This window comes from Sciurus carolinensis, chromosome 12 (genome assembly GCF_902686445.1).
Source record: "Sciurus carolinensis chromosome 12, mSciCar1.2, whole genome shotgun sequence".
Classification (NCBI taxonomy): Eukaryota; Metazoa; Chordata; class Mammalia; order Rodentia; family Sciuridae; genus Sciurus; species Sciurus carolinensis.
In genome coordinates this window covers 105,822,402-105,850,348 of record NC_062224.1, presented here as the reverse complement: position 1 = coordinate 105,850,348, position 27,947 = coordinate 105,822,402, and the positions used below count along the sequence as shown (strand labels likewise).

General features: G+C 41.4%; 1 protein-coding gene across 2 annotated transcripts; it reads right to left on the bottom strand.

The window, feature by feature from the left end:
- Positions 1-590: 590 nt before the first annotated feature.
- Nphs2 (NPHS2 stomatin family member, podocin) lies at positions 591-27,480 on the bottom strand. Of its 2 annotated transcripts, XM_047521608.1 has the most exons (8): positions 27,210-27,480; positions 23,548-23,651; positions 20,903-20,975; positions 19,243-19,325; positions 15,054-15,257; positions 11,979-12,034; positions 1,992-2,070; positions 591-869 (listed from the first exon to the last, which is right to left on the bottom strand). In XM_047521608.1, the coding sequence occupies exons 1-8, from the start codon at positions 27,478-27,480 to the stop codon at positions 591-593; spliced, it is 1,149 nt and encodes a 382-aa protein (XP_047377564.1). The 2 variants fall into 2 exon arrangements, with proteins under 2 accessions (XP_047377564.1, XP_047377565.1); XM_047521609.1 differs by lacking the exon at positions 15,054-15,257.
- Positions 27,481-27,947: the final 467 nt, after the last annotated feature.

Here is a 27,947-nt window from a genome sequence, read left to right as displayed (position 1 = left end):
CCAATACATCTTTTTTCTTTGCATTCATTTGGGAACATTTGTGTGTCACTATGGTACAACTATCAGCGTTAGGCTCAAGGAATATGGAAGGGAGCCAAAAGATTGAGGGTGGTAGGCGAAGGGTGTTAGATGTGCCTTTGAAGAGCCAGTAGTATAGTTGGAGAGAAGCCAATGCCTTAGATACAGGGTTACAACCCTATGTGGCCAGCATGGTGATGGGGGCTCAGAGAAAGGGCTACAGAAGCTGCAAAGCCCTTGCCAAAGGGGCCAGAGGGTACCTAGTAAAAAGGACATTTGATCTAAGTCTTCAGATATCAAAATTGACAAACTTTTTTCCAAATTAAGAGTGTTGACCAAAGCTCTTTCCCATAACTACTCTGCTTAGATGATTCGCCTAAGCCTGTTAGATGCCCCCTGTTCCATTACGTCATTTCACTGACTTCTCACTGGCTGCATTGTGGTGCCATGCATTCAAAGGGCATTCCATTTTGGCAATGGAAGAAAGGAACTGAGGACTAGATGCCTCACTTGGGATATGACTTTGAATGGCAGGTCCCTTCACAGCTGCATGATCCTTTGTCCACCTACCCCTATAACATGGGAGAGTCTTTCTTCTTGGGATTTAGTGGCTCAACAGGTTTGGAAGAATTTGGGAAGGGGATGCTCCCTTGAGTTCTATTACTGGGAGAAGACAGGCAATTTAGCAAGTCAAAAGGCAAAGGTAAAACTACAGTGGAAGGTTTCTCGGTGGACAAGGACTGGAGAGTATGGAGGTAGCGAAGCTGAACAGCAGCCGGGGTGCCTGACAGAATCTCAGCCGCCATCCGCAGGGACTCAGAAGCAGCTTTTTCCCCTTCTGCAGCAATCATCTAGAAAACAAATGCCGAGAAACACACAGTGATTTTGCTTCTTGGTTCCAGGAGGGCTATCCTTTCCCGTGATTCAGCGTGACCCAGTGTGGAGACACTGTTAGGCCCAGGAGAACAGAGTCAGCTGCTTTCTGGAGACTGCTGAGCTAGCGGAGACCCTACTGAAATGTAAGGAGGAACTCATTCTAGACCGTGGCAAGTATAAAGAGAGTGTAAGTTAGGGGAGTTATTATGTGGTGGGCTTGAAAAGATTTGGAATTTGCCACACACAGGAAAAATGGGCCAGCCTCCCAGGCAGAGGCCTGGGATTACAAAAGGGTAACCTTCAACTTGGCCAAAACAAATGGATAAACATTTCAGAAGAGGAGACACCAAGCTCATCACCCAAATGCCACCTGAGAGCAGGCAGAGAGGACTAGGCTTAAGGATCTAGAAGCAACTCTGCCCAGAGGACGGTTTTCTTCCCTTCCCCTTCCCGTTTCCTCGGGTCCAGTTATTAATCCTCCTACGCAGTTAGGGTCTTTCTTTCACCTAACCCCTGTTCTTTGAGAGAAATCGCCTGCCTCCATCCCTCACTTTCCTTCTCCTCAACCACCTCAATCTGCAGAAGCTGTGGCAGCCAGAAGCTGTGGCAGGAAGCTCCCTGGCTGCCCGAGTACAGGCCGCGAGCAGCACAGCCTTCTCTTGGCTCCAGCAGGGAGGGAACTGTGCTCTGACCATAGCTGTGCCTTTAAAGCTCATGCAGAGCTTTGGGTTCAGGCCTGGGATAGCCTAGATGCCATCCCGAGAGGTGAGAGGTGACTGAGATGACACAGGGAAAGATGCTAGCACAAGGAGAGGAGCGGTGAGGGAGGAGGAAAGGTAAAGGCAAGGAGGAGGCAGGTAGGTTAGCAGTGGCTTTGGGAGCGGGAGGGGTGCGGCCTTAGCCAGTCCAGAGGTGGAAACACACTCTTGGAGCAATTTAAATAGCATGGCGGGAACCAAACCAGATTCTCCTTGGTCTGGGCGAAGGAAAACATGGCAACAAAGGGGAAATGCTCCCGCGAGCAGGCCTTCCTTGGGTTCTCTGGTGCTCCTCAGAGAGCGGCCTGGATCGGGGTGGTGTGCTCAGTGCTGGCTCACCCGCACTTTGGCCTGTCTTTGCGCTTCGGCCTCCACAGCCAGCGAGTGCTGAAGCCCGGCCGGCAGCCGCACATCCTTACTGCAAAAGAAAGAAGGTGCGTGTGGAGGTGTCGCATGGAGATGTGCTCATGGCCTGCGTTTTCCTACAGGTCTGTGCGTGCTCTACTCATGTTGCCCGAGAGCAAATTCCGACTTAACAGTGTGCTGTCCCTAGAGCCCTAAGGTGGCAGGAAGGCGGGGAGAGCACGTCCCAGTCAGGTGCCTCCAGTGTAGATATGCAGCACTACTGTGGCTGCAGAGGGACCCCAGTGTCCTTTTCATAAACACACGTTTCGTGTTCCCATGTGACGATTTTTCCCATTTAAGATTTAATCTAAACCCCAGAGGTTGAATTTGAACAGCGAAATCAGCCTTAAAGAGCCGTACAATTAATAATGAAGATAAAGGGATTCATCTAAGTTTATAAAAGAGAAGAACTGATTTTGAAATGAGGAGGATTGATTAAGAACAATCTTAATGTATCACATCAAAGATAAAGTGTCTTTTTACCCCAGTTATAACTGAAAAATGTGCATATATGGAACCACTGAGCAGTTTCTCAAAAGATTTATATAATGACCACGTAACTCAGTAATTCTACTCCTAGGTATGTAGCCAAGAGAACTGAAAACAACATTCACACAAAAAAACTTTGAAATGAAAGTCCACTGTAGCATTTTTCATAACAGCCACAAAGTGGCTGATGGATGGATACACAAAACTTTGTACAGCCATACAATGGAACTATATTTGGCTCCGAAAGAAGTGAAGAACTGATAGACACCGCACCATGGATGAACCTTGAAGACGTGCTGAGCAAGAAGAAACCAACACAAAAGGCTCGTATGACTAATTCTGCTTACATGAAGTGTCCAGAACAGGCAGATCCGCTGAAACAAAAACCACATTAGTGGCTGCCAGGGATGAAGGGTGAGGAGGAACCAGGAATTCTGCTTAATGAGCACTGACTTCCTTTTGGGGTGATGAAAACATTGTGAAATCAGATGGAAGTGACATCTGTAGGACTTTGTAAATGTACCAAAACCACTGAGCTGCACACTTTGAAATGGCTAACAGGGTAAATTTTATGTTTTAAAAAAAGTTTTTTCAGGGAGATCCAAGATGGCGGAATAGAGGGAGGCTGCGTTCCTTGTCGCTCCGTAACTCTGGTTACAAGCAGAGGATATCTGTTTCTTGATTGCTCACTGTCAGGCGTCTATTATCAGCCATTTGCCTGCCTCTTGCCCATCCATTGCCTACCTTACACCTATCTATCACCCAATGCACAAGGTTCACCTCCTGATCATCCAACAACAGTCAGCAAACTGATCGCCGACTGCCAGTGGAGCACCAACTGCCTGCTGTTGCCTGGAAGTTCATTGTCACAGTATCTGCAGGTTTGATTACACGTGGCTGCCACCATTTTGAGACAACAGTCAGGCCGGTGGCCAGACTGACTGAACCCGTCTCCAGGATCCCTCAGCCTGACCAATAACTCCCTGCCTCTGGGACCCTCACATCGACTGACTGCTCCCTGCCGCCAGGACCCACGACCAACTGACTGTGCCCTATCACCGGGACCCCAGACTGACTGATTGCACCTGGCCTCCAGGATCCCACAACCACACCAAACACACCCGACCTCCAGGACCCCTGCCTGACCAACTGCACCCTGCTTCCAGGACCTCCTGCTGACCACGGCCACACCCTGAGCTGCAGCTCCCCATTTGCCAACACATTTGGAAGCCAGAGTGGCCATCTTGGATAATCCTGGGAGCCGTAGCTCTGATCTTTAGGTGGGGCAAATCCCATCCTGAGACGCCTGCTGGACGCTTGAAGCTCATTATCAGGTACCTCTCATGCATCAGGCTACTGAACCCTGGGAGGTTTCATTACTATATGAGTGTTATACTGTAGATTTTCTTTTTTCTCCTTATTGAAAAAATTTAAGTTTTTATTGCTTTACTTTTCTTGCTCTCTTTTCCTTTTGTTTACCTGTTCCCTCAGAGCCTCTTTCTCCCTTTTTTGCATGCTAACATCCAATTTCTTTTGATTATACTCTCACCCTTTCTATTATCTAGAACTTCTGTATATTCTTTTCTTATCCCATTAACAGCTACATCCTACATGCCTCTGCATCCTCTTTGTCCTCCATTTGAAACTGCAGACCTTATTGCAAATTTGTTTGTTTTACTGAAGATAATATTTGAACTCATTCTGTTTATTATGACAATTTTGTTATTGTCCTCATAGGAGCTATTTGGTCTAGGATTGCATAGTGTCTGAATTGGGCATGGTTAATATTGATCTCCTCTTAAAGAAAGGGTTTTGGAAACCTATAGGGCCACTACAAGCCTATAGGGGGGAATCTGCAATACCCCAGATCTGCACTGCTAGAGGGGAAGATACATGAACAACATGAAAAAACAAGGGAAGAAAATGATCCAAACAAATCTGGATTCTATAGTAATAGAATCCAATGACAGTATGTTAGAAGAAATGTCAGAAAAGGACTTCAGATTATACATGATTAAGATGATTAGTGAAGCAAAGGATGAGATAAGAGAGCAAATTCAGGCAATGAATGATAATACCAATAAGCTGAAAGAGCACCTGCAGGAAGCAAAAGATCATTTCAACAGAGATAGAGATTCTCAAAAAAAAAAAACAAACGGAAATCCTTGAAATGAAGGAAACAATAAACCGAATAAAAAACTCAATGGAAAGCATCACAAAAAGACGAGACCACTTGGAAGACAGAACCTCAGACAATGAAGACAAAATATTTAATCTTGAAAATAAAGTTGCCCAAACAGAGAAGATGGTAAGAAATCATGAACAGAATCTCCAAGAACTATGGGACATCATGAAAAGACCAAATTTAAGAATTATTGGGATTAAGGAAGGCACAGAGGTACAAACCAAAGGAATGAACAACCTATTCAATGAAATAACATCAGAAAATTTCCCAAACCTGAAGAATGAAATGGAAAATCAAATACAAGAGGCTTACAGAACACCAAATGCACAAAATCACAACAGATCCACACCAAGGCACATTATAATGAAAATACATAACATTCAAAATAAAGATAGGATTTTGAAGGCCACGAGAGAAAAGCATCGGATTACATATAGTGAGAGACCAATATGGATAGCAGCCGACTTCTCAACCTAGACTCTAAAAGCTAGAAGGACCTGGAACAACCTATTTCAAGCTCTGAAAGAACATGGTTGCCAACCAAGAATCCTATACCCAGCAAAACTAACCTTCCGATTTGAAGATGAAATAAAATCCTTCCATGATAAACAAAAGTTAAAAGAATTTACAAATAGAAAGCCTGTGCTACAGAATGTTCTCAATAAAATATTCCATGAGGAGGAAATGAAAATCAACAATGGAGGTCAGCAAAGGGAGGAACTACCTTAGAGAAAAACCACTCAAAGGAGAAACCAAGCCAACTTAAAAACCAAAAATAAGCCAAATGACTGGGAATATAAATCATATCAATAATAACCCTGAATATTAATGGCCTAAACTCATGAATCAAAAGACATAGACTGGCAGAATGGATTAAAAAGAAAGACCCAAAAATATGCTGCCTGCAAGAGACTCATCTCATAGAAAAAGATATCCACAGACTAAAGGTGAAAGGATGGGAAAAAACCTATCACGCACATGGACTCAGTAAAAAAGCGGGGATTTCCATCCTTATTATCAGATAAAGTGGACTTCAAGCCAAAGTTAGTCAGAAGGGATAAAGAAGGGAACTGCTTAAGGGAACCATAAATCAGGAAGACATAATGATAGTAAATATTTATGCCCCCAAACAATGGTGTATCGCTGTACATCAAACAAATCGTTCTCAATTTCAGGAATCACATAGACCACAACACAGTAATTCTGGGTGACTTGAATGCACCACTGTCACCACTAGATAGATCTTCCAAACAAAAACCAAAGAAACCATAGAACTCAATAACACAATCAATAACTTAGACTTAGTAGACATATATAGAATATTCCATCCATCAACAAGCAGATTCACTTTCTTCTCAGCAGCACATGGAACCTTCTTGAAAATAGACCATATGTTATGCCACAAAGCAGCCCTTAGGAAATGCAAAAAAATAGAGATACTGCCTTGTGTTCTATCAGATCATAATGGAATGAGAGTAGAAATCAATGACAAAATAAAAAACAGAAATTACTCCAACACCTGGAGACTAAATGATATGCTATTGAATGAAACATGGATAACAAAAAACATCAGGGAGGAGATAAAAAAATTCTTAGAGGTCAATGAGAATGACAATACAACATATCAAAATCTCTGGGACACTATGAAAGCGGTACTAAGGAAAATTCATTGCATGGAGCGCATTCCAGAAAAGAATGAAAAGTCAATAACTAAATGACCTAACATTACAGCTCAAAGCCCTAGAAAAAGAAGAACAGAATAACAGCAAAAGTAGTAGAAGACAGGAAATAATTAAAATCAGAGATGAAATCAATGAAATTGAAACAAAAGAAACAATTCAAAAAATTGACAAAACAAAAAGTTGGTTCTTTGAGAAAGTAAACAAAATAGACAAACCCTTAGCCACACTAACAAAGAGAAGGAGAGAAAAACTCAAATTACTAAAATTTGTGATGAAAAAGGAAATATCATCACTGACACCACTGGGATACAGAACATAATGAGAAGCTACTTTGAAAATCTGTATTCCAACAAAATAGAAACTACCGAAGACATTGACAAATTTCTAGAGACATATGCTCCTCCCAAACTAAACCAGGAGGACATACACAATTTAAACATATCAATATCAAGCAATGAAATAGAAGAAGCCATTAAAAACCTACCATCCAAGAAAAGCCCAGGCCAGACAGATTCTCAGCCGAGTTCTACAAGACCTTCAAAAAGAACTCATTCCAATACTTTTCAAAGTATTCCAGGAAATAGAAAAAGAGGGTACCCTACCAAACTCATTCTATGAAGCTAATATCACCCTCATACCCAAACCAGGAAAAGACATATCAAAGAAAGAAAATTTTATACCAATATCCTTGATGAATATAGATGCAAAGATCCTTAACAAAATATTGGCAAACCATATCCAAAAACATATTAAGAAAATCATGCACCATAATCAAGTCGGGTTCATCCCTGGAATGCAAGGATGGTTTAACATCCGTAAATCAATAAATGTAATCCATCATGTCAACAGACTTAAGGATAAGAATCATATGGTTATATCAATTGACGCAGAAAAAGTGTTCAACAAAATACAACACCCCTTCATGCTCAAAACACTAGAAAAAATTGGGATAGTAGGAACATACCTGAACATTGTAAAGACTATTTATGCTAAGCCCATGGCCAACATCATTCTTTTTTTTTTTTTAATTGTAAACAAATGGGATACATGATGTTTCTCTGTTTGTACATGGCATAAAGGCATACTATTTGTGTAATCATAAATTTACATAGGGTAATGTTGTTTGATTCATTCTGTTATTTTTTCCCTTCCCCTCCACCCCTCCCACCCCTCTTTTCCCTCTATACAGTCCTTCCTTCCTCCATTCTTGCCCCCCTCCCTAACCCTAACTCTAACCCTAACACTAACCCCTCCTACCCCCCATTATGTGTCATCATCCACTTATTAGTGATATCATTCGTCCATTGGTTTTTTGAGATTGGCTTATCTCACTTAGCATGATATTCTCCAATTTCATCCATTTGCCTGCAAATGCCATAATTTTATCATTCTTTATGGCTGAGTAATATTCCATTGTATATATATACCACATTTTCTTTATCCATTCATCAATTGAAGGACATCTAGGTTGGTTCCACAATCTGGCTATTGTGAACTGAGCAGCTATGAACATTGATGTGGCTGTATCTCTGTAATATGCTGATTCTAAGTCCTTTGGGTATAGGCCAAGGAGTGGGATAGCTGGGTCAAATGGTGGTTCCATTCCAAGTTTTCTAAGGAGTCTCCACACTGCTTTCCAGAGTGGCTGCACTAATTTGCAACCCCACCAGCAATGTATGAGTGTACCTTTTTCCCCACATCCTCGCCAACACCTGTTGTTGCTTGTATTCTTGATAATCGCCATTCTAATTGGGGTGAGATGGAATCTTAGGGTGGTTTTGATTTGCATTTCTCTTATTACTAGAGATGTTGAACATTTTTCCATATGTTTGTTGATTGCTTGTAGATCTTCTTCTGTGAAGTGTCTATTCATTTCCTTAGCCCATTTGTCGATTGGATTATTTGCATTCTTGGTGTAGAGTTTTTTGAGTTCTTTATAGATTCTGGAGATTAGCGCTCTATCTGAAGTATGATTGGCAAAGATTTTCTCCCACTCTGTAGGCTCTTTCTTCGCATTGCTGATAGTTTCCTTTGCTGAGAGAAAGCTTTTTAGTTTGAATCTATCCCAGTTATTAATTCTTGCTTTTATTTCTTCTGCTATGGGAGTCCTGTTGAGGAAGTCTGGTCCTAAGCCGACATGTTGAAGCTCTGGACCTACTTTTTCTTCTATAAGATGCAAGGTCTCTGGTCTGATTCTGAGATCCTTAATCCATTTTGAGTTTAGTTTTGTGCATGGTGAGAGATAGGGGTTTAGTTTCATTTTGTTGCATATGGATTTCCAATTCTCCCAGCACCATTTGTTGAAGAGGCTATCTTTTCTCCATTGCATATTTTTGGTCCCTTTGTCTAGTATGAGAAAATTGTATTTATTTGGGTTTGTGTCTGTGTCCTCTATTCTGTACCATTGATCCACCTTTCTATTTTGGTACCAATACCATGCCGTTTTTGTTACTATTGCTTTGTAGTAGTGTTGAAGATCTGGTATTGTGATACCCCCTGCTTCTCTCTTTCTGCCAAGGATTGCTTTAGCTATTCTGGGTTTTTTATTCTTCCAGATGAATTTCATAATTGCTTGCTCTATTTCTGTAAGGTACATCATTGGGATTTTAATTGGAATTGCATTGAATCTGTATAGCACTTTTGGTAGTATGGCCATTTTGACAATATTAATTCTTCCTATCCAAGAACATGGGAGATCTTTCCATCTTCTAAGGTTTTCTTTAATTTCTTTCTTTAGTGTTCTGTAGTTCTCATTGTAGAGGTCTTTCACCTCGTTTGTGAGATTGATTCCCAAGTATTTTATTTTTTTCGAAGCTATTGTGAATGGGGTAGTTTTCCTGATTTCTCTTTCTGAAGATTCATCGCTTATGTATAAAAATGCCTTAGATTTATGTGCATTGATCTTATATCCCGCTACTTTACTGAATTCACTTATGAGATCTAAAAGTTTTCTGGTGGAATTTCCTGGTTCCTCTAAGTATACAATCATATCATCAGCAAATAGGGATAGTTTGAGTTCTTCTTTTCCTATTCGTATCCCTTTAATTTCTTTGGTCTGTCTAATTGCTCTGGCTAGAGTTTCAAGGACAATATTGAATAGAAGTGGTGAAAGAGGGCATCCCTGCCTTGTTCCAGTAATAAAGAGCACCAGCAGAGACTGGAGCCAACATCATTCTTAATGGAGACAAACTAAAACCATTCCCTTTAAAAATGGGAACAAGACAGGGATGTCCTCTTTCACCACTTCTATTCAACATTGTCCTTGAAACTCTAGCCAGAGCAATTAGGCAGACTAAAGAAATTAAGGGGATATGAATAGGAAAAGAGGAACTTAAGCTGTCACTATTTGCTGATGACATGATTCTATATTTAGAGGATTCAAAAACCTCCTCCAGAAAACTTCTAGACCTCATGAATGAATTCAGCAAAATAGCAGGCTATAAATTCAACACGCATAAATCTAAAGCATTTTTATATGCAAGCGACCAAACAGCTGAAAGGGAAATGAAGAAAACAACTCCATTTGCAATAGCCTCAAAAAAAAAAAAAATACTTGGGCATCAATCTACCCAAAGAGGTAAAAGAGCTCTACAATGAAAACTACAAAACATTGAAGAAAGAAATTGAGGAAGACCTTAGAAGCTGGAAAGATCTCCCGTGTTCTTGGATAGGCAGAATTAATATTGTCAAAATGGCCACACTACCAAAAGTGCTATACAGATTCAATGCAATTCCAATTAAAATCCCAATGATGTACCTTACAGAAATAGAGCAAGCAATCATGAAATTCATCTGGAAGAATAAGAAACCCAGAATAGCTAAAGCAATCCTTAGCAGGAAGAATGAAGCAGGGGGTATCGCAATACCAGAACTTCAACTATACTACAAAGCAATAATAACAAAAACAGCATGGTTAAAAAAAAAAAGAAAAGAAAAACAGCATGGTATTGGCACCAAAATATACAGGTAGATCAATGATACAGAATAGAGGACACGGACACAAACCCAAATAAATACAATTTTCTCATACTAGACAAAGGTGCCAAAAATATGCAATGGAGAAAAGATAGCCTCTTCAACAAATGGTGCTGGGAAAACTGGAAATCCATATGCAACAGAATGAAACTAAACCCCTATCTCTCACCCTGCATAAAAATCAACTCACAATGGATCAAGGACCTTGAAATCAGACCAGAGACCCTGCATCTTATAGAAGAAAAAGTAGGTCCGAATCTTCAACTTGTTGGCTTAGGAACAGACTTCCTTAACAGGACTCCCATAGCAGAAGAAATAAAAGCAAGAATCAACAACTGGGATAGATTCAAACTAAATAGCTTTCTCTCAGCAAAGGAAACTATCAGCAATGTGAAGAGAGAGCCTACAGAGTGGGAGAATATCTTTGCCACTCATACTTCAGATAGAGCACTAATTTCCAGAATATATAAAGAACTCAAAAAACTCTACATGAAGAATACAAATAACCCAATCAACAAATGGGCTAAGGAAATGAATAGACACTTCACAGAAGAAGATCTACAAGCAATCAACAAACATATGAAAAAATGTTCACCATCTTTAGTAATAAGAGAAATGCAGATCAAAACAATACCAAGATTCCATCTCACCCCAATTAGAATGGCGATTATCAAGAATAGAAGCAACAATAAGTGTTGGCGAGGATGTGGGGGAAAAGGTACACTCATACATTGCTGGTGAGGCTGCAAATTAGTGCAGTCACTCTGGAAAGCAGTGTGGAGATTCCTTAGAAAACTTGGAATGGAACCACCATTTGACCCAGCTATCCCACTCCTTGGCCTATATCCAAAGGACTTAAAATCAGCATACTACAGAGATACAGCCACATCAATGTTCATAGCTGCTCAATTCACCATAGCCAGATTGTGGAACCAACCTAGATGTCCTTCAATTGATGAATGGATAAAGAAACTGTGGTATATATACACAGTGGAATATTACTCAGCTATAAAGAGTAATAAAATTATGGCATTTGCAGGCAAATGGATGAAATTGGAGAATATCATGCTAAGTGAGATAAGCCAATCTCAAAAAAGAAAAGGACGAATGATCTTGCTGATAAGTGGATGATGACACATAATGGGCAGTGGGAGGGGGGACAAGAATGGAAGAAGGAGGGACTGTATAGAGGGAAAAGAGGGGTGGGAGGGGTTGGGGGGAGGAAAAAATAACAGAATGAATCAAACATCATTACCCTATGTAAATGTATGATTACACAAATGGTATGCTGTTTAAACAATGGTATCCATGTATAAACAGAAACAACATGTATCCCATTTGTTTACGATAAAAATAAATTAAAAAGTTTTTTAGTGCATAGCAAAAAAAAAACAAACAAAAAAATGAGACTAATTTCCCCAAATATTGGTTGTATTTTTGACCACAAGATGTTACATAATTTTCTCTTTTTTTCTTAAACTTATAATAATATGGCTATATAACTCAAAGCAATTTTTCAAAAAAACATTTTAAATGAAACCAAAGTATTTCCCTTTATCATATTGTTTATCCTGGTCATTTCCTACCCACATTTCTGTTCTCTCCACTTTGATTCCCCAAATACAGGTCACTGAATCCAAGGCGACCTGTGGAGGGAAGAGATGAAAGGTCAGCAAGAGCCTGCAGTAAGAGCAGAGCGTACCTGTGCCCTGAGGGCTGATGTTCTGAATCCAGAGAGTACATTTCCTTCGAAAGGATGGTACTTGGCCACTTGGTTTCATTAAATTCCACAGTACCTGGCATGGAGCAATTGACTTGCACAGAACCACTCGATAAATATTTGTGGCTGAATAATGGCCCTTAAGGACATGGATGTCCTAGTCCCCACAGCCTCTGACTGCTACCCAAGAGGAACTCTGCAGATGGGATTAAGTCAGAGGATCAAATTAGTGCAGCCACTAGTGCTGAGAGGGGAGAGGGGGAGATTGTCCCAGGTTATTCAGCTCAGCCCTAAATGTAATCACATGTGTCCTTGTAAGAGAGAGGCCCAGGGAGATCTGAGACAGAGGAGGAAAAGTTGATGTGACCAGGGAAGCAGTTTGGAGTGGTACATTCTGAGGATGAAGGAAGGGGAGGAAGAGGCAGAGGAAGGTAGGTAGCCTTAATTGCTGAAAAGGGCAGGAAACTGGTTCTCCTTTTAGCACCTCCAGGCGGAAGCAGCCCTGCTGGCATCTCAACCCGAGGCCAGTGAAACTGATTTTAGACTCCGGTCTTCAGAAATGTAGAACAAGTTCATGTTATTTTAAGCTACCAAGTTGGTGGTACTTTGTTACAGAAGCAAAAGAAAAGTTACACAAATGGGGTGTTATTTGTTAAATTTGTTTCAAAATGCATTCAGTATTTACTATTAAGTCTCCCTGCCAAGTGGTTGTCATTTATAGGGCACTTTCTCTGCCTCACTGCTGGGGGACATCAGTGTCCTCCTGCTTCCCAGTCCTTCCTGCCTCCACAGTGAAGCTGGAAACAGGAGCGGGAAGAAAAGCAATTTGGGTTGTAGAAAGGAGGGGCAGGACATGGAGCCCCTGTGTCGGTCCATGCTCTTTTCTTTATTTATCTTTCAAATTACACTATCTCATTTTATTTAAAAGAAACACACACTGTCTTTTTCTTTGGCCTTCATTTTCCAGGCAGAGATATTTTTTCTCTGCTTTGAACATTCTATTTGTGTAACACCCTTTGGACAAATCTTATTACACTTGTGTTATAAATGGGTGTATTTCCATCTATTGCTTTAAAACACAATTTTTACATTTTACTTTCCAGTTATCAGGCACTGTCTGAGAATATAATTCAGCCATTATCAAGAGGCCTCCCCTAATTTCTGTTTAGTTTTGTTTTTCTGTCCGGGGATTGAACCCAGGACCTGTGTATGTTAGACAAGCACTTTACCACTGCACTGCATTCCGGCCTTTTTATTTTAGAAGGGACTTCCTAAGTTGCCCAGCTGGCCTAGAACTTGTGATCCTGTTGCCTCAGCCTTCCAAGTAGCTGGAATTACAAATCTAATTACTGTTTTTTTCTTTTTAATTTTTTTTGATGATTTCTTAGCGACCAGATAAGTAATAACAATGCATTGAGAGCCCTAAGAAGACTGACTAATTTGAGAGTAAGAAATATTGATAAATACACCACAGAGGAGATGGCATCTTAAAGAACAAACAAGATTTTTCTTGTGGAGAAAAGAAAAGAATTCCAGGCAGAGGGAACAGCTGAGGAGGAGGCAGGAAGCACAGGAGTGCTGGAGCTAGGTAAAGGCTAAGTGGGTTCAAGCACCAGATCCAGTTGGGGAAGGATGGCGAACTGAGGCTGTAGCAGTTGTGTCCCTTCTTCCTTCATCCAAAAAACTGTCTGCTGTGTGACAAGCCCCATGCCAGGTGCTGAGGCAAAGGGATGAATAACAATGGCACCTGCCATCATGGAGTTCATAATCAGGGAAGACAAATGTATGGATACTTGAATTATAATTCAGCATAATAAGGGTGAGCTTGGGTGTCAAGAGTCTGGACTTGACCCTTTATCCTTCAGAGGAGAGATGAACAAGGAAGAGCTGAAGGATCAGTGAGGGACCATGACAAGTGGCTTCACAAATCCAGAGCAGCAACTCCCGAGTGTCCCTTTTCTCTTTCTTTATCCAGCTACTCTTATTTCCAGACTTTCCTTTTCCATCAGGATGCAGATTGCAGGAGTTTTTGTTGTTTTGTCTTTTCTTCTTTGGAACACGGCTTTGACAATGAGCAAGTGCTTTGATACTAAGCCACATCCCAGCCCCAAGACCCAGTTTTATCAGTAACAAGTTGGGCAAATCACAAACATTTGTACCCCACAATTTTTTTTTTTCAGTTTAGTGACTGCTCAGTTTCCAGAAAGCACAATCATCAATACCTTCAATTCTTAGAATCCTTCTATTTGAGGTCCTCCCTCTAACTAGGGTCTAATTTGCAACCTCCTAATCCAATTCTGGACCTGGCTGCCCCATGACTTGGATGATAGACTCACTGGTACTTGCCACCTTGCTGGTCAGCTGCCTGCAATCCTCCTTCATTCTCTCTTATCTTCTTAATACCTCTTGCCAACTTGTCTTGGTAAGAATCAAAGGTGTCCACCATGGCCATGAACGCAATTGCTGTTTGCTATCTATGGGCCAGATAAGGCTGCCTGGAAGCAGCTTTTACTCTTTCCCTCCCTCCACTAACTCCAAATCAATTAAATCTAGACAGTAGATTGGGTAGGCAATCAGATAGGGCATGAGACATCTTCCCTCTGAAAGTACTTACATCATTTCATTTTGCGCACACCGTGCTTGTTTCCTCAGCCAGGCTGTCTCATCTCATCCTTTTTGTGCACCACATCCTCTCCTGTCCATCCCTACCAGCCCACCAGCCCAGCCAGCAGCCACTCCCAACCTTGGTACTATGTGAGTATGAGACTAAGCTGTGCACCAGGACTGGTGATTATAACTGATTCAGGGTCAATTTGGCAATTCCTAATTAGCTATAAGCTCCTTTGGGATGGCAACTTGAAGAGCTGAGTGTGTGGCACATGGCCGGTGAACAAATGATTAAAAGGTATAGTTTAACATACTCAATATTAAACTTAGCTGAGTACCTTTACATCTTGAGCAATGCTCTTCCTCTCTAGAAGAATCTCAGTGAGGGATCGGTGTGCTAGGAGACGCTTCATGGTGGTTTGCACAAGGAACTGGACAGCCTTGGACACATGGGCCAGGCTGCTTAGGAGAAGAGGGGCATTTTCCATTCGGTAGTAGCAGATGGCATCTATCTCCATTATAAACATGTCTTTGGTTACAACCTAGGGACAAAAACAGTTCGGATGACACTTGATTCATGGGCTCTACTCCTATGTGGAGGTAGAGGAACTCAGTGTATCTAAAGTAAATTTTCTCAGAATAAAATTATAGCAAGAAAAAAAAAAAACTAGCTGACCTACCTTTTATTCAAAATACATATGGTTTTCTAATCCCAAAAAACCAAAGGCCAAATGTTTTCTCTGATATGTGGATGCTAATTCACAATGGGGGGTGGTGCTGGGAAGAATGGGGTTCCTTTAGATTAAGTAGAGGGGAGTGAAGGGAGGGGAGGGGGTGTCAGGTAGGAAGGAGGGCAGAATGAATCAGGCATTATTACCCTATGTACATATATAACTGTAGGACCAGTGGAATTCTACATCATGTACAACCAGAAGAATGAGAAATTATACTCCATTATATATGATGTATCAAAGTGTATTCTACTGTCATGTATAACTAATTAAAACAAATAAAAAATTTAAAAATAGATATGGCTTTTATTAAATAAACAAAAGAACTCACAATTTTAAAGAATTCTATTATAAATCCTTTTGGAAAGAAAATTAGGGATAATATTCTTATTTGAAAATGTTCAGTTGGTTTTAGAGGTCTTTCTAAACTAATGCAAACAAATCTGCTAACAGAGAGGCGTGTCCTAGGAAATAAGCTCTGTCACACAGGGCTTGCTGGAGTGCTCGCTAGAGGGCAATCTGGTAGGGACCATTCATGCCCATCAAAAACCTTAAAAGGTACACGTTCTCAACATTTCCATTTTTAGATAATGTTTATCATAGGATATATTTTAAAGATTTAGCTGTAAGAATTGTTACTTGTAGTATTGCTTATTGAAATAAAATACTGGAAACAATTTATCATCAATGAGAGGGCATTGGTTGAGTAAGCTGTGATGTGTCCAAACAATGAAATATCATGTGTTCATTTAAAATAAAGGGCTAGAAGCGTAGCTAATGTAGGAAAAGATGATTCCAACATATTGTTGGGTAGAAAAGGGTACGCTACCAAACCTTACATAGGATGACGTCCGTATATACTCCTGTCTGTGAATGTGACCACATACCGGAAAATTGTCAAAAGATATACCAAAATATCAACAGTCGTTGAAGAGTCAGCAGTAAGCATATGCTTCCAGTGCCCTTACTGTGTTAAAATGCACATCACTGGCCACCTTACCCAGCTTTAAGTGCACAGTTCTGTGGTATTAAATGGATTCGTAATGTTGGGCAGCCATCTCACCAGCCATCTCCAGTACTCTTTTCACCTTGTAAAAGTGAAACTCATTGTCAACATTTCCACACTTTTCTCTCCCCCTTGCCCCTGTCAATCACTGCTGTACTATGTCTCCATCATTTTGATTACTCTAAATACCAAGAATCATTCAGTATTTGTTTTTTGTGATGGCTTATTTCAATTAGAATAACATCCTCAAGGGTTATCCATGTTGTAGCATGTCAGAGTCCTTTTTAAGGCTGGATAATATTCCACTGTATGTACATATGACATTTTGCTTATCTATCAGTTGGTAGTCACTTCTTTTGCTCTTATGAATAATGCTGCTAAGAACACTGATGTACAAATATCTCTCAAGATTATGGGTAAGTTTTCCTTCTTCCTTTTTTTCAATTTTATTATCTACAATGAGCATTTTTTAAAAACATAATTTCTATTTCCCAAGAGAAAGAATGAAATCAGTCTCAGGCCAAAAGTAAGAGACAAAATAGGAAAGGCTTATAAATCTAAATCACCAATACAGATAGTAGGTAGGAGCATTGGCACATGGCTGTAATCCCAGCAACATGGAGACTGAGGCAGGAGGATTGCCTTGACAACTTAGCAAGATTCTATCTCAAAATTTAAAAGGAGGGCTAGGGCTGAAGCTCCTTGGCAGAGTGCATGCCTAACATGTGTGAGACACTGAGTTCGGTCCTTAGCACCACATTAGCCAGGTGTGGTGCCTGTAATCTCAGTGGCTTGGGAGGCTGAGGCAGTAGGATCTCGAGTTCAAAGCCAGCCTCGGTAAAAGTGAGGAGCTAAGCAATTCAGTGAGACCTTGTCTCTAAATAAAATACAAAATAGGGCTAGGGATGTAGCTCAGTGGTCAAGTGCCCCTGAGTTCAATCCCCAGTACCCCCTCACAAAAAAAAGGACAAAAGACTATGAGAGTTAACCTTATGTGTCAAGTAGACTAGCAAACATAATTGGATGTTATAGTGCAGGTAGTTTTTTTTTGGATGAGATTACAATTTAAATCAGTAGACTCTGAATAAAGCAGATTACCTGTCATAATGAATGCAACCACCATATGACCCAGCTATACCACTCCTCAGTATTTATCCTAAGGAACTGAAGTCATCACACTATAGTGATACATGCATGCCCAAGTTTATAGCAGCACAATTCACAATAGCCAAATTATGGAACCAGCCTAGATGTCCATCAACAAATGAATGAATAAAGAAAATGTGGTATGTAGACATATGGAATTTTATTCAACCATAAAGAAATGAAATTATGTCATTTGCAGGAAAACGGATGGAGCTTGAGACCATTATGTTAAGTGAAATAAGCTAAACTCAGAGAGTCAAGAGTTATAAATTTTTCTCATATGTGAAAGCTAGAGAGACAAAGGAAAGATAAAAAATGCTGGGGGTGGATCTCATGAAAAGCATAGGCAGACCAGTAGAACAGAGGAAGGGGACAGGGCGAGGGAGAAGGTGAAGGAAAGGGGAGATAATGGGAAATGAAACTGACCAAATTATACTGTTATATTGTGTGCATGTATGAATGTGTAACAACAAATACCACTTATATGTAATTATAATGCATCAATAAAAAAAAAAAGAAGCAGGTTCTTGAACAAGTATGTTCATAGCAGTACTATTCATAATAGCCAAATAGCAGAAACAACCACATTGTCCACTGATGACTAAACAGATTTTTAAAATGTGGCTTATAATCTACAATGGACTATTGTTCAGCCTTTAAAAGGAAGGATATTCTAACATATTCTAAACATGGATGAATCTTGAGGACATCATGCTAAGTGAAATTATCCAGTCTCCAAAAAAATAAAAAGTACTATTAAGAGTCTATTTATATGAAGTACCTAGAGTAGCTAAATTCATAGGGACAGAAAATAAAATGGTGGTAGCCAGGGGATATGGGGACAGGGTATGGACAATTATTATTCAATGAGTATCAGTTTTGCAAGATGAAAACAGTTCTGGAGGTTAGTTTTACTACTGAACCGTATACTTAAAAGATGTATTTAACACTACTGAACTGTACACCAAAGATGGTAAATTTTATATATATTTATTTTTCCACAATTAAAAAATTTACAAAATTAAAAGTAAAGATAATATTTATATTTTCTTTCCTTTTTAACTTTTTAAAACTTGTAGATAGAATGCCTTTACTTTATTTTTATTTTTTTAGGGGGGTACCAGGGATTGAACTCAGGGGCATTTGACCACTGAGCCACATCCCCAGCCCTACTTTGTATTTTATTTAGAGACAGGGTCTCACTGAGTTGCTTAGCACCTCACTTTTGTGGAGCTGGCTTTGAACTCAATCCTCCTGCTTCAGCCTTCCGAGCTACTGAGATGACAGATGTGCACCACTGTGCCTGGCCTTTGTGCTTTTTTTAACTGTTCACTATCATTACTATTTTTTTAGTCAGTCATTTTTTGTTATTGAGAGGTGAGTTCTTTGTATGTCCCAGATTTTAACCTCTCACAAGATATGTGATTTGCAAATATTTTCTTTCTCCCATTCCATTCTTGCCTTCCATTCTGTAGACTGTGTCCTTTGATTCACTTATTTTTTTATTTTTTTTTTTTAATACTGATGAAGTTCATAGGTCTATTTTTCTTTCCTACTTTTGAGCACAGTAATTTTGCCCTGGGCAAGAGTCACTAGTTAGACTGTGGAAAATGTAGAGAAAGCAAAAGCCACCATTTGGCTTACCTCATGGAAGGGTATCTCCAAGGTCTGGAGCCGAAGGTCAACCTTGTGGTAGGTATCCAGGCAGGGCAAAAAGAAGAACAGGCCTAGAAGAGGGGGTGGGGAGGAACAGGCAAATAGCAAGCATGGAGACTGTTTGGGGTTCACCTTTTCAGGTTGCATATCTCATTGCTTCACTTAGGCTATAACTACACACAGACCATTGGGAAATTCCACCTGAACCCCATAGCATCTTTGTTGTAGCTAAGTTTGCCATCACAATCTGGGACACTTGAGGGTAAAAGGAGAACATGGTTACAGTTTACCCCAGGACAACAGTTGTAAACAGGGATTATTCCAAAAGAGTGGGCTTTAGCAATGGTGGGAACTTTAGTCATGGAGCTGACCCCTCCAGATCTCTAGTGTATGTCTGTCCCTTCACTAGATTTGAGCTCCCTAAGCAGCATCACATTTATTATTGTTAGCCTTAGTGTCTGACTTAGTGCCTTTTAAGTGTTCTGTAAAATTGTATTTTAGTCTGTGAGTGTATCCACATGTCAAACTTTGGAGCCAGCAACCTCCATGTGGTCTTTCTTAAAAGGTGAGCCCCAAAGGTAATCAGAATAGCAGTATCATAATACTAGCCTTCTGGTTGACAAATTAGTCCTCACCTATCCGATATAATGTACAGTAAATAATGACCAGTAACTATCTGTGGATTGATTATTGAGATTCTCTCAAAGCCACAGCTTTGTTGGAACCAGAAACACCTCATAAGAGTCCATGATCTATCTGGGGAGCAGACCACCGGCTGTCCTTTCTTGGTCGCAGAGGAGAAGATTCCAGAAAACAACACAGCAAGATAATCCATGTCCTGCAACTACAGGATCTGGTTCTATTTTTGTGGGAACCTATCTACTGGGTTTGGGCTCTTCAAACTCTGCTTGGTACCTCCTAGTCTTTTCTCCAATCTCTACTTGTTACTGCAGACCAGGCTGAGAATGCAGACCCTCCCCAATATCTACACAGTGAGACTTTGCTCCTTCTCATGCCTTTCTGGTTGTCTTAGACCTCCAAACCCTAATTACTAGACTTTCCAGAATAACCATATCTCTATCTATACCTCATAATCAGCTTTGATTCCTGAACATAAAGTCCACTAGATTTTAAGGCCCTAGAAATCAGAGACCATGTCTCACTCAGGCATCTTTGTATCCCTGGTAGTTAGCAGTATCTGAAACACAGGACTTGTTCAATCTGTGTCTCTTAAATTAACTAATGATCAATTTATTACTTGGATGCCTCTCTTCCTTGATTTAGGCCCCCTAGATTCTCAACTAGCTCAGTTCTTCTCTGAGAATTTACAGGACTCTGACTGTACACATACAGTACTCAAGCCATCCATGGATCCTAAGCTGATCTGCTATTGTAGTCAGCATGGCCCTGAAGTGGGGCTCCCTGCATTCATCCTCTCTCTTGGCCACCTGTAACCTGGTAGTAATGCTTCTGAAGACGTTCTTAATGACCTGCATTGTAACTAACAGATTTGAAATACAGATGAATCAAGTTATTTCATGGTATCTAAAATCCACATTATAAACACACAAGAACGAATAAATCGGCAAGTTGGGAGGGCGGGGTGGAAATGGTGGTTTAAAGAAAAGTGTGTGTATATGTTTCTTACCAGGACCTTTGGGTCTTCCGGGAAGCAGATGTCCCAGTCGGAATATAATTACTCTCTCATACTCTTGTACAACCTACATGGAAATGTAATACTTTCAAATCACTCAAAACTAGACAAATAAAGCATTCAAAGGGACTTAAAATGAGAGTGAGTCTAGGTATCAGAAATCTTTTGTTCTGAGAACTAAGAACAAATTTCTATTAATATTTAGTGTTCTCAAATCTATACTTAGCAAGTGTAGAATTTTAGAAACTAACAAAAAAAAATATATTGGCTATCTTAATTTCTGAGCCCAAGGACAGAATTTTGATTAAAGAATCATGATAGTCTAAAAATGTTTCCACTATGTTCAGTGTTTCCCAAATCAAATATTATCAACGCATGTTTAATCTTGATGTTAACAGTGACTTCTGCCTCATCAAGTTTTTATATGTATCACTCATTAACTGTTTAACAAAAAGAGGAAGCATATTTTAATACCCCTTAGGATATTTTGTTTCAAACTGCAATTTCTTCTAAGGCTGCTTCAAAATGATCCAACTGGATTTTAATTAGTTAATCCTCATGAATCTCAAAAAAATGAGTGTGCCCAAGTATGTGTAGAAAAAAAATATATATATATATAAATATATATATATATATATATATATATATATATATATATTTTTTTTTTTTTTTTTTTTTTTTTTTTGGTACTGGGGATCGAACCCAGGGCCTTGTGCTTGCAAGGCAAGCACTCTACTGACTAAGCTATCTCCCCAGCCCTAGAAATATTTTTAAATGACAAAAAAAGGAGATTCACTGTGTAGAATAGGCTGGCAATTAGAACAGGAAAGTTACTGCATATTACTTTAAAAAATAAACTTTTCTCTCTGTTTCAGTACCAACCTGGGTTCTATTGTTTATTTATTATTAAACTTAGTTGATGAGTTTGTTTATACATCTACTTCACCAGACTGTGAACTCCTTGATGATACAGAATTGATTTTTTTCTGAGTGCATAAAAAAATGCCTGATACATAGTATTGTATTCAGTAAATATTTAGTGAATGGATCAAGGGATGATTTGTGACTGTTGCCAAGTTTATTTTCCTTCCTCAACCTCCCTCCACTTTAAAAAGTTCCACTGAATAATAACTAGCCAAGCACAGATGTTCCTCAACTTATGATGGAATGAGCCCCTCACCAAATTGAAAATGCATTTAATGCACAGTTTAGAGTATCAGCCATTTACCTTTGTGATCCAGGGCTGCCCGAGAGCTGTGGTTCACTGCTGCTACCCAGTAACACAAGAGTAGCTTGTCACATTAAAATTCAAAATTTGCCTCACAGTTTCTACTGAATGTGTATTCCTTTTGTGCCACTGTTAATGTGAAATCATAACTCAAACCATTGTAATTTGGGGACCATCTGTGTAAAATTGTGATGCAGAAACCAAAAGAAGCATATTTTGAAGTGTGCATCTTAAGGTAACAGGCTCTACTACCCCACGGTAAGTTCCTGGAGGTCAGAGGCCATCTCTTGTTCTTCTGCATGAGGTCCGTGAGCCCTGTACCTGAACACCGCGTTGCTTGTTGGAATGGTGAATGAGAATGAATAATTGGGTTTGGTTCCTAGCACGTACCCCCACAATTCCCAGCTGCCTAATTCCCAGCATTACTAGTTTCTTAGTTGGTTGAAACAAATTCTTCCAGAGATGAAGGGAAACCTTACTTCTTCAGACCTTGCTCAAATGTAACTGCCCAATGCTGCTTTTGTGTCCACTACCTGATTTGCATTCCAAAGATTTACCAGCTTAACTGACTAAAGCCAAGAGACTTTTCCACAAACCATGACTGAGTCATTATTGGACCTTGTGGTCATCATGTAGGTGCTCAGATCACACCCCAAGAAGAGCCGGCTGCCTTGCCTGACATGCAGGCTTTGGGTTCAATGCCCAGCACCACCAAAAAGGAAAAGTGAAAAGAACCTACTGCCAACTCTATGCTGTCTCGAGGAGACACATTTTATAGTCAAAGATATGAGTAGATAGAAAGTTTAAAAGTGGAAAAAGACAAGCCCAACCCTCACTGAAGGTTTCCCCTGCCTGCTTTTTTTTCTCTCAATCTCACACGGGTGATGCCTTCCCCCAAAATTCTTTGTACTTCTAATTTCATCTTGTCATGTGCTTTCTGAGCTGACACAGGTCTTCATTTACTTCAGGGACTGGAGTGTGTGGGCCACCTGTGGGCCAAAGACAGCGTGGCCCCTCATGGTCTAGAGCAGCTGAAGAGAAGTCTCCTGTGGTGTGAGGAGTGGCTGAGAGGATGTCGTGGCCTGTTCTGGGCTGGTCTTTGTGTTGTAGTTTGGATGAACCCGTCAAAACCCTTGAAGGGTCTCTTGGTCTAATGGTAGAGATGATCTTACCTAGCATTATATGTGTGGTAAGTGCTAGAATGAAGAGAAAGCAGAGTGATCCAGGATCACAGGGAAGGGAAGGACAGTCTAGAGGAATCAAGGAAGGCTTCACAGTTACATTTGAGCCACGTCTTGGAGGAAGAGCGGCTTCTAGAGGGCAGGTGGGCATGAGGGCACGGCAGCGGAGCAGCGGTGTGGTCAGAGGCATCAGGAAACAAATGACCTGCTGGGTCCTCATGGAAACTCACCTTTATGCAAAACCAGATGGAAAAAGGGAACGTCAGGATGATGAAGAGCAGGGAGGCGAGGACAAGAAGCCACTCACAGGCCCCTAAACCAGAGGTCTTGGTACCTATAGAAAAAGAAATATTGAAACCTCACCATATTAACTGACTAGCACTTGTCAGTCCAGTCCTTAGTATTGCGGTCACAGCAGCTTGGAGACATTGCTGGAAATATTGGAATGAGCCAGATATCAGGGTGGTCAGAGTTCGCAGGGTCTGAGGCCTGTGTGAAAAGCCATGTGGGCCTGTGGGAGGTAGAGCAGGCTCCTGGAAAGGCAGTGGGGAAAAGGGGACCAGGTACCAGTGGGGTTCCATTCTAGCTTTGTCATTTCATGTCCACAGATGCCTTTATGCAGGGCACAGGACCTCTTCAAAGCTCAGTTTCCTTAGCTATATGATGGGGATGCTGCTGTATCATGGATATTGCACAAAAACTGGCTCATGAGATAGATCTCCTATCTCCAGCATAAGGGAAATATGAAATCTCACATTAAAACACTGAACTGTGTGTGTTGGATTTTAATATTCAAAGTGTCCAGGGTCTTACCTTCCATAAAATAACTTCCCTATTCACTCCCTGCCCTAAAATCTGAAATTCCTTCTTAGAGTTCCTTCATTCTTCATTGCATTGAGGTGCTGATCTCTGGTCTTTGAACATCACCTATGTGGGATAACATTAGACTCTTGGAGTCTGTGGACAAGTGATAAGGAAGGTGCAGAACATCCAGGATGCTTGGGTGGTAAGTGAAATGGCATCAAGGAAAGTCGGCCTCGGGAGCACAGGTTCTTCCAAGCCTGTCTTGTTTACATTGTGTCCCAGTGCCTGGAGTTAAGCCTGAAAGTGCAGGTGCTTGACAAGGGTTGAATTAGGCAGGGAGGAGAAGTGGACAGTGGAAATCATGTAACTGTCATCTAAATCTGAGTTGTGGGAATCTAAAGAATTTCACTCTCCAGGTACTAGAACACTGGCCAAAGGGATACTATTTGCTCGTTTAAAAATCCCACAGAGAACTAAAAGATGACTGAAAATGAGAAAATGGTAAAAAGCCTATTTTTAAGGGACCAGAAGGAAATGGATACTTAATTAATAGGTCTAAAAATTCAAATTCCAAAGCCAGGCACATGTCTATGGTCCCAGCAGCTCAGTAGAGGCTGAGGCAGGAGGATCACTTGAGCCTAGGAGCATAGGACTGGCCTGGGAAACACAGGAAGACCTATTTCTTAAAAAAAAAAAAAAAGAGTTGTTTCCTTAAAATTTGAATTCCATGCCTGAAAAGGTCATCACTGAGTTTTACATAAAGAAGACAAATGTGCAAGTGTATCAGCACAAACCCCAAGTCTGTCCTAGTAGGGCAGTTTCCAAAGGTTGTTCCATAGAATACCAATCCCTCAGTGTGTGTCACAAAGGAAGAGTTTCCAGGGCAAATGGGTTTAGAAAATATTGGGCACTGTATCCCATTCCTGGTATTCCCAATGTCCATCAAACATCTGGAAGCGATGAGAATCCCTATGATAAAAAAGCATGCTTAGCTTTGTTTACTCTAGTGATTTCCAAACCTTTGACAGGGTGATGTTCTATGGAACTTATTTCTCACAGACCCTACATTGGAAAATGCTACTCTAATAAACATCATTGTTAATTTTTACATTCTTATTCTTCAGTGGCAATGGCTAATGGTGTCATTGCCATTTTAATTAGTTTATAATTGTATTTCAGTATCCAATGGTTAACTATCACAAACAAAAGTAAATGCACACACACACACACAAAGTAAATGCATAAACAAAATTACATTTTATAAGTGAAGAAAGTCCTCAGAAATTCCTTCATTCGGTAGTTAGGAATGTGAATAAAAACTATTTTCTGTACTCAAAGATTTACCCACAAAATGTTTTTCTTTGAAATGGGCTGTTTGAACATCCAGTTTGTCTGATTTAAGTGAAGAGTGAAGCATTACATGTGAAAGCAGGAAGAGCCTTTAGACACAACCCAAGAATCCCCAGTTGTGTTAAGGTGACACTCCTTTTCATTTCCCCCAAGTCCTGAGAAGCCTGCCGTTGGAGTGTGGTGCTAAATGACAAGAGATGGGAATGCTGTGCCCTGTTCCCTGGGAACCACAGACACCTCCCAGGCAAGGGCTGCCTCATCCTTAGTGGCACTTCGCACTCACTATTTGGGTCTTCTGCTCTAGCCACTTTGTTACTGGAGAGAGTGAGGCCCACAAAGGTGAATCGACCTGCTTAAAACCACAGCTAATTGGTGTGAGTGCTGGGACCATGACCAGAAACCAGGAGCAGGCCACATGAGGGTGGGTACTTTAGCCAAATGGCCTTATTCTGAAGTCTAGCCTCTCCACTTACCTGCTATTGGTGTGTGTGTTAGTGGGGACTGAACTCAGGCCTCACGCGGGCCAGGCAATGGCTCTACCACTGAGCTACAAGCCCAGCCCTTTTTGTTTTGACACAGGTTCTAGATAAGTTGTCCAGGCTGGCCTCAAACATGCCATCCTCCTGCCTCAGCTTCCCAAGTAGCTTGGATTACACATGTCACTGCCTCCAGGTCTGGCTGTTGATTTTGGACCAGATACTTAATTTCTCAGAGCATGTTTCCTCATCTGTGTTAAGGGGATAATGAAACGAAAAACACCCAGGTGTGCGTGGTACATAGAAAGGGCTCCATAAATGGGTGCTCCCCTCCTCACCTACCCCACTAATATGACCTGCAATGTAACATGCTTTTCTTCATTTGCTTTCCTTGAAACACCCGACATCCTACTGCTTTAGGTGTATGAATTGTGTTCTCCCATTTATTATGTAAAGGATTGGAGATAGATAAATTTGTTCCTAAGATCTTCTTTACCTACAGAAGTGAACAGAAACACTTTTGTTGCATTCCCTCCTTCGATCTGATGTTCCTCTCTTTTAGCGTGCAAGGATTCAGCTGAAATCGAGCATGTTCTTTGCTCTAGGCTTTGTGCAATGGTTCGGGAGCTTTTGCTCATTTTCCTCACAACTGCCTCTAAGGCAGGAATTGTGGTCATTTCATCCCTGGTGAAGGCCCTTCCCATGATTACATGGCTAGTAAGCATGGAGCTGATTTCAACTCAGGTCTGGCTCTTCTCTACTTGGCCATGTCGCCTCTGTCTTTTAGAAAAAATGATCATCCCAAAGAAAGTTTAAGAAGCTTTTAGGCAAGACTGAGGGGAGGAAAATAAGCCATAGTTGCTCAGAGCCAAGGCACAGACATGTTTTTACTTATAATAGATGCCCATTTGCCCGTCTATGGCCACAAAAACCAACTTCATTGTTCTTTTGCCTGTCTATTGATCCCCAACCTGGATGGACCACATGCCCTCCAACTTCCCATCCCGGGCTGACCCTGAGACCAGCTGGTACCTAGCTGATGTTGCTGTTTGTATTTCTTCTGATGTGCTTGGGTTTCCATCGTTTGGAGGGTGCTGGGTGCCTAATGCACACCTTTCATTTCCTGGATCCCAAGCCTTCAGCAATCTGCTCTGGCTTTGGCGCTTTTCAGTGGGGCGACCCATTCCACTTTATCTGGGATCTTCTGGGTATCACTTGGAAAGGCGGCTTCCCTCCCAGGTGCCCGACCTGCACCTCAGTACCTTCCTCCGGCCGCTCGCTCTCCAGCAGCGCCACCACCTCGGTGCCTTCTTCACCAGAGCCCCGGACTTCGTCCACGTCCACCACGGTGGCGGCGGGCGCTCGGGGCTCCTCCGTGTTCCCCGCCCGCCCCGGGCTCCGTTGCTCGGACCGGGCATCCCGACGCCCGCGACCGCCGCCCCTCTCGCCCTTCGCCCTCTTGTTCTCCTTGGGGTAGGGCCCGCCGCCTCGCCCCCGGGCCTCCCTGGAGGAGCTGCGCGCCCTCCTCTCCATCCTCACTTGGGCGGCGCGCGGTGCGCGCGGGCCCTAAAGCCAGCCGAGGGTGGGCGGGGCGAGACCCGAGGGGCGGGGCTCTGCCGCCGCGACCCGACGGCTGCTTGCAGCCCGAGCAGGCTGCTGCTCTGACGCCGAGGGGTTTGGTTCCAGAGCTTGGGCGTGGCGCTTGGTGTTGCCAGGCCTGTGTCGATGGGCGAGGGTCTGAACCGTGAGCATGCAGTCGCCTGACACCACCGAGGCGGGCAAACTACTGATGGCGCTCTGCTTTGATTTGTAAAGACGCATGAAACAGGGTTTGTGGTCATCGAATTAGGGTGACTTTAAGGTAGAATCAGATACTTCTTTAGTGCCTTCCTATTTTCTGTCTCTTTTTCATTTCTCGGTTCTGGGCATTGAACCCAGGGCCTCTACGGCTCACCTACATCTCCACCCCTCTCCCCTTTTAAATTTTGAGACAGGGTTTT

Bases quoted from the DNA above. Each gene is read 5' to 3' on its own strand.
- Nphs2 (XM_047521608.1), bottom strand. From the start codon at position 27,480: ATGGAGAGGAGGGCGCGCAGCTCCTCCAGGGAGGCCCGGGGGCGAGGC. The intron at 23,652-27,209 runs GTACTGAGGTGC...CTTTTTCTATAG, and splicing joins GAGCGAGCGGCCGGAGGAAG to GTACCAAGACCTCTGGTTTA. The intron at 19,326-20,902 runs GTAAGAAACATA...CCCCTCTTCTAG, and splicing joins CGGAAGACCCAAAGGTCCTG to GCCTGTTCTTCTTTTTGCCC.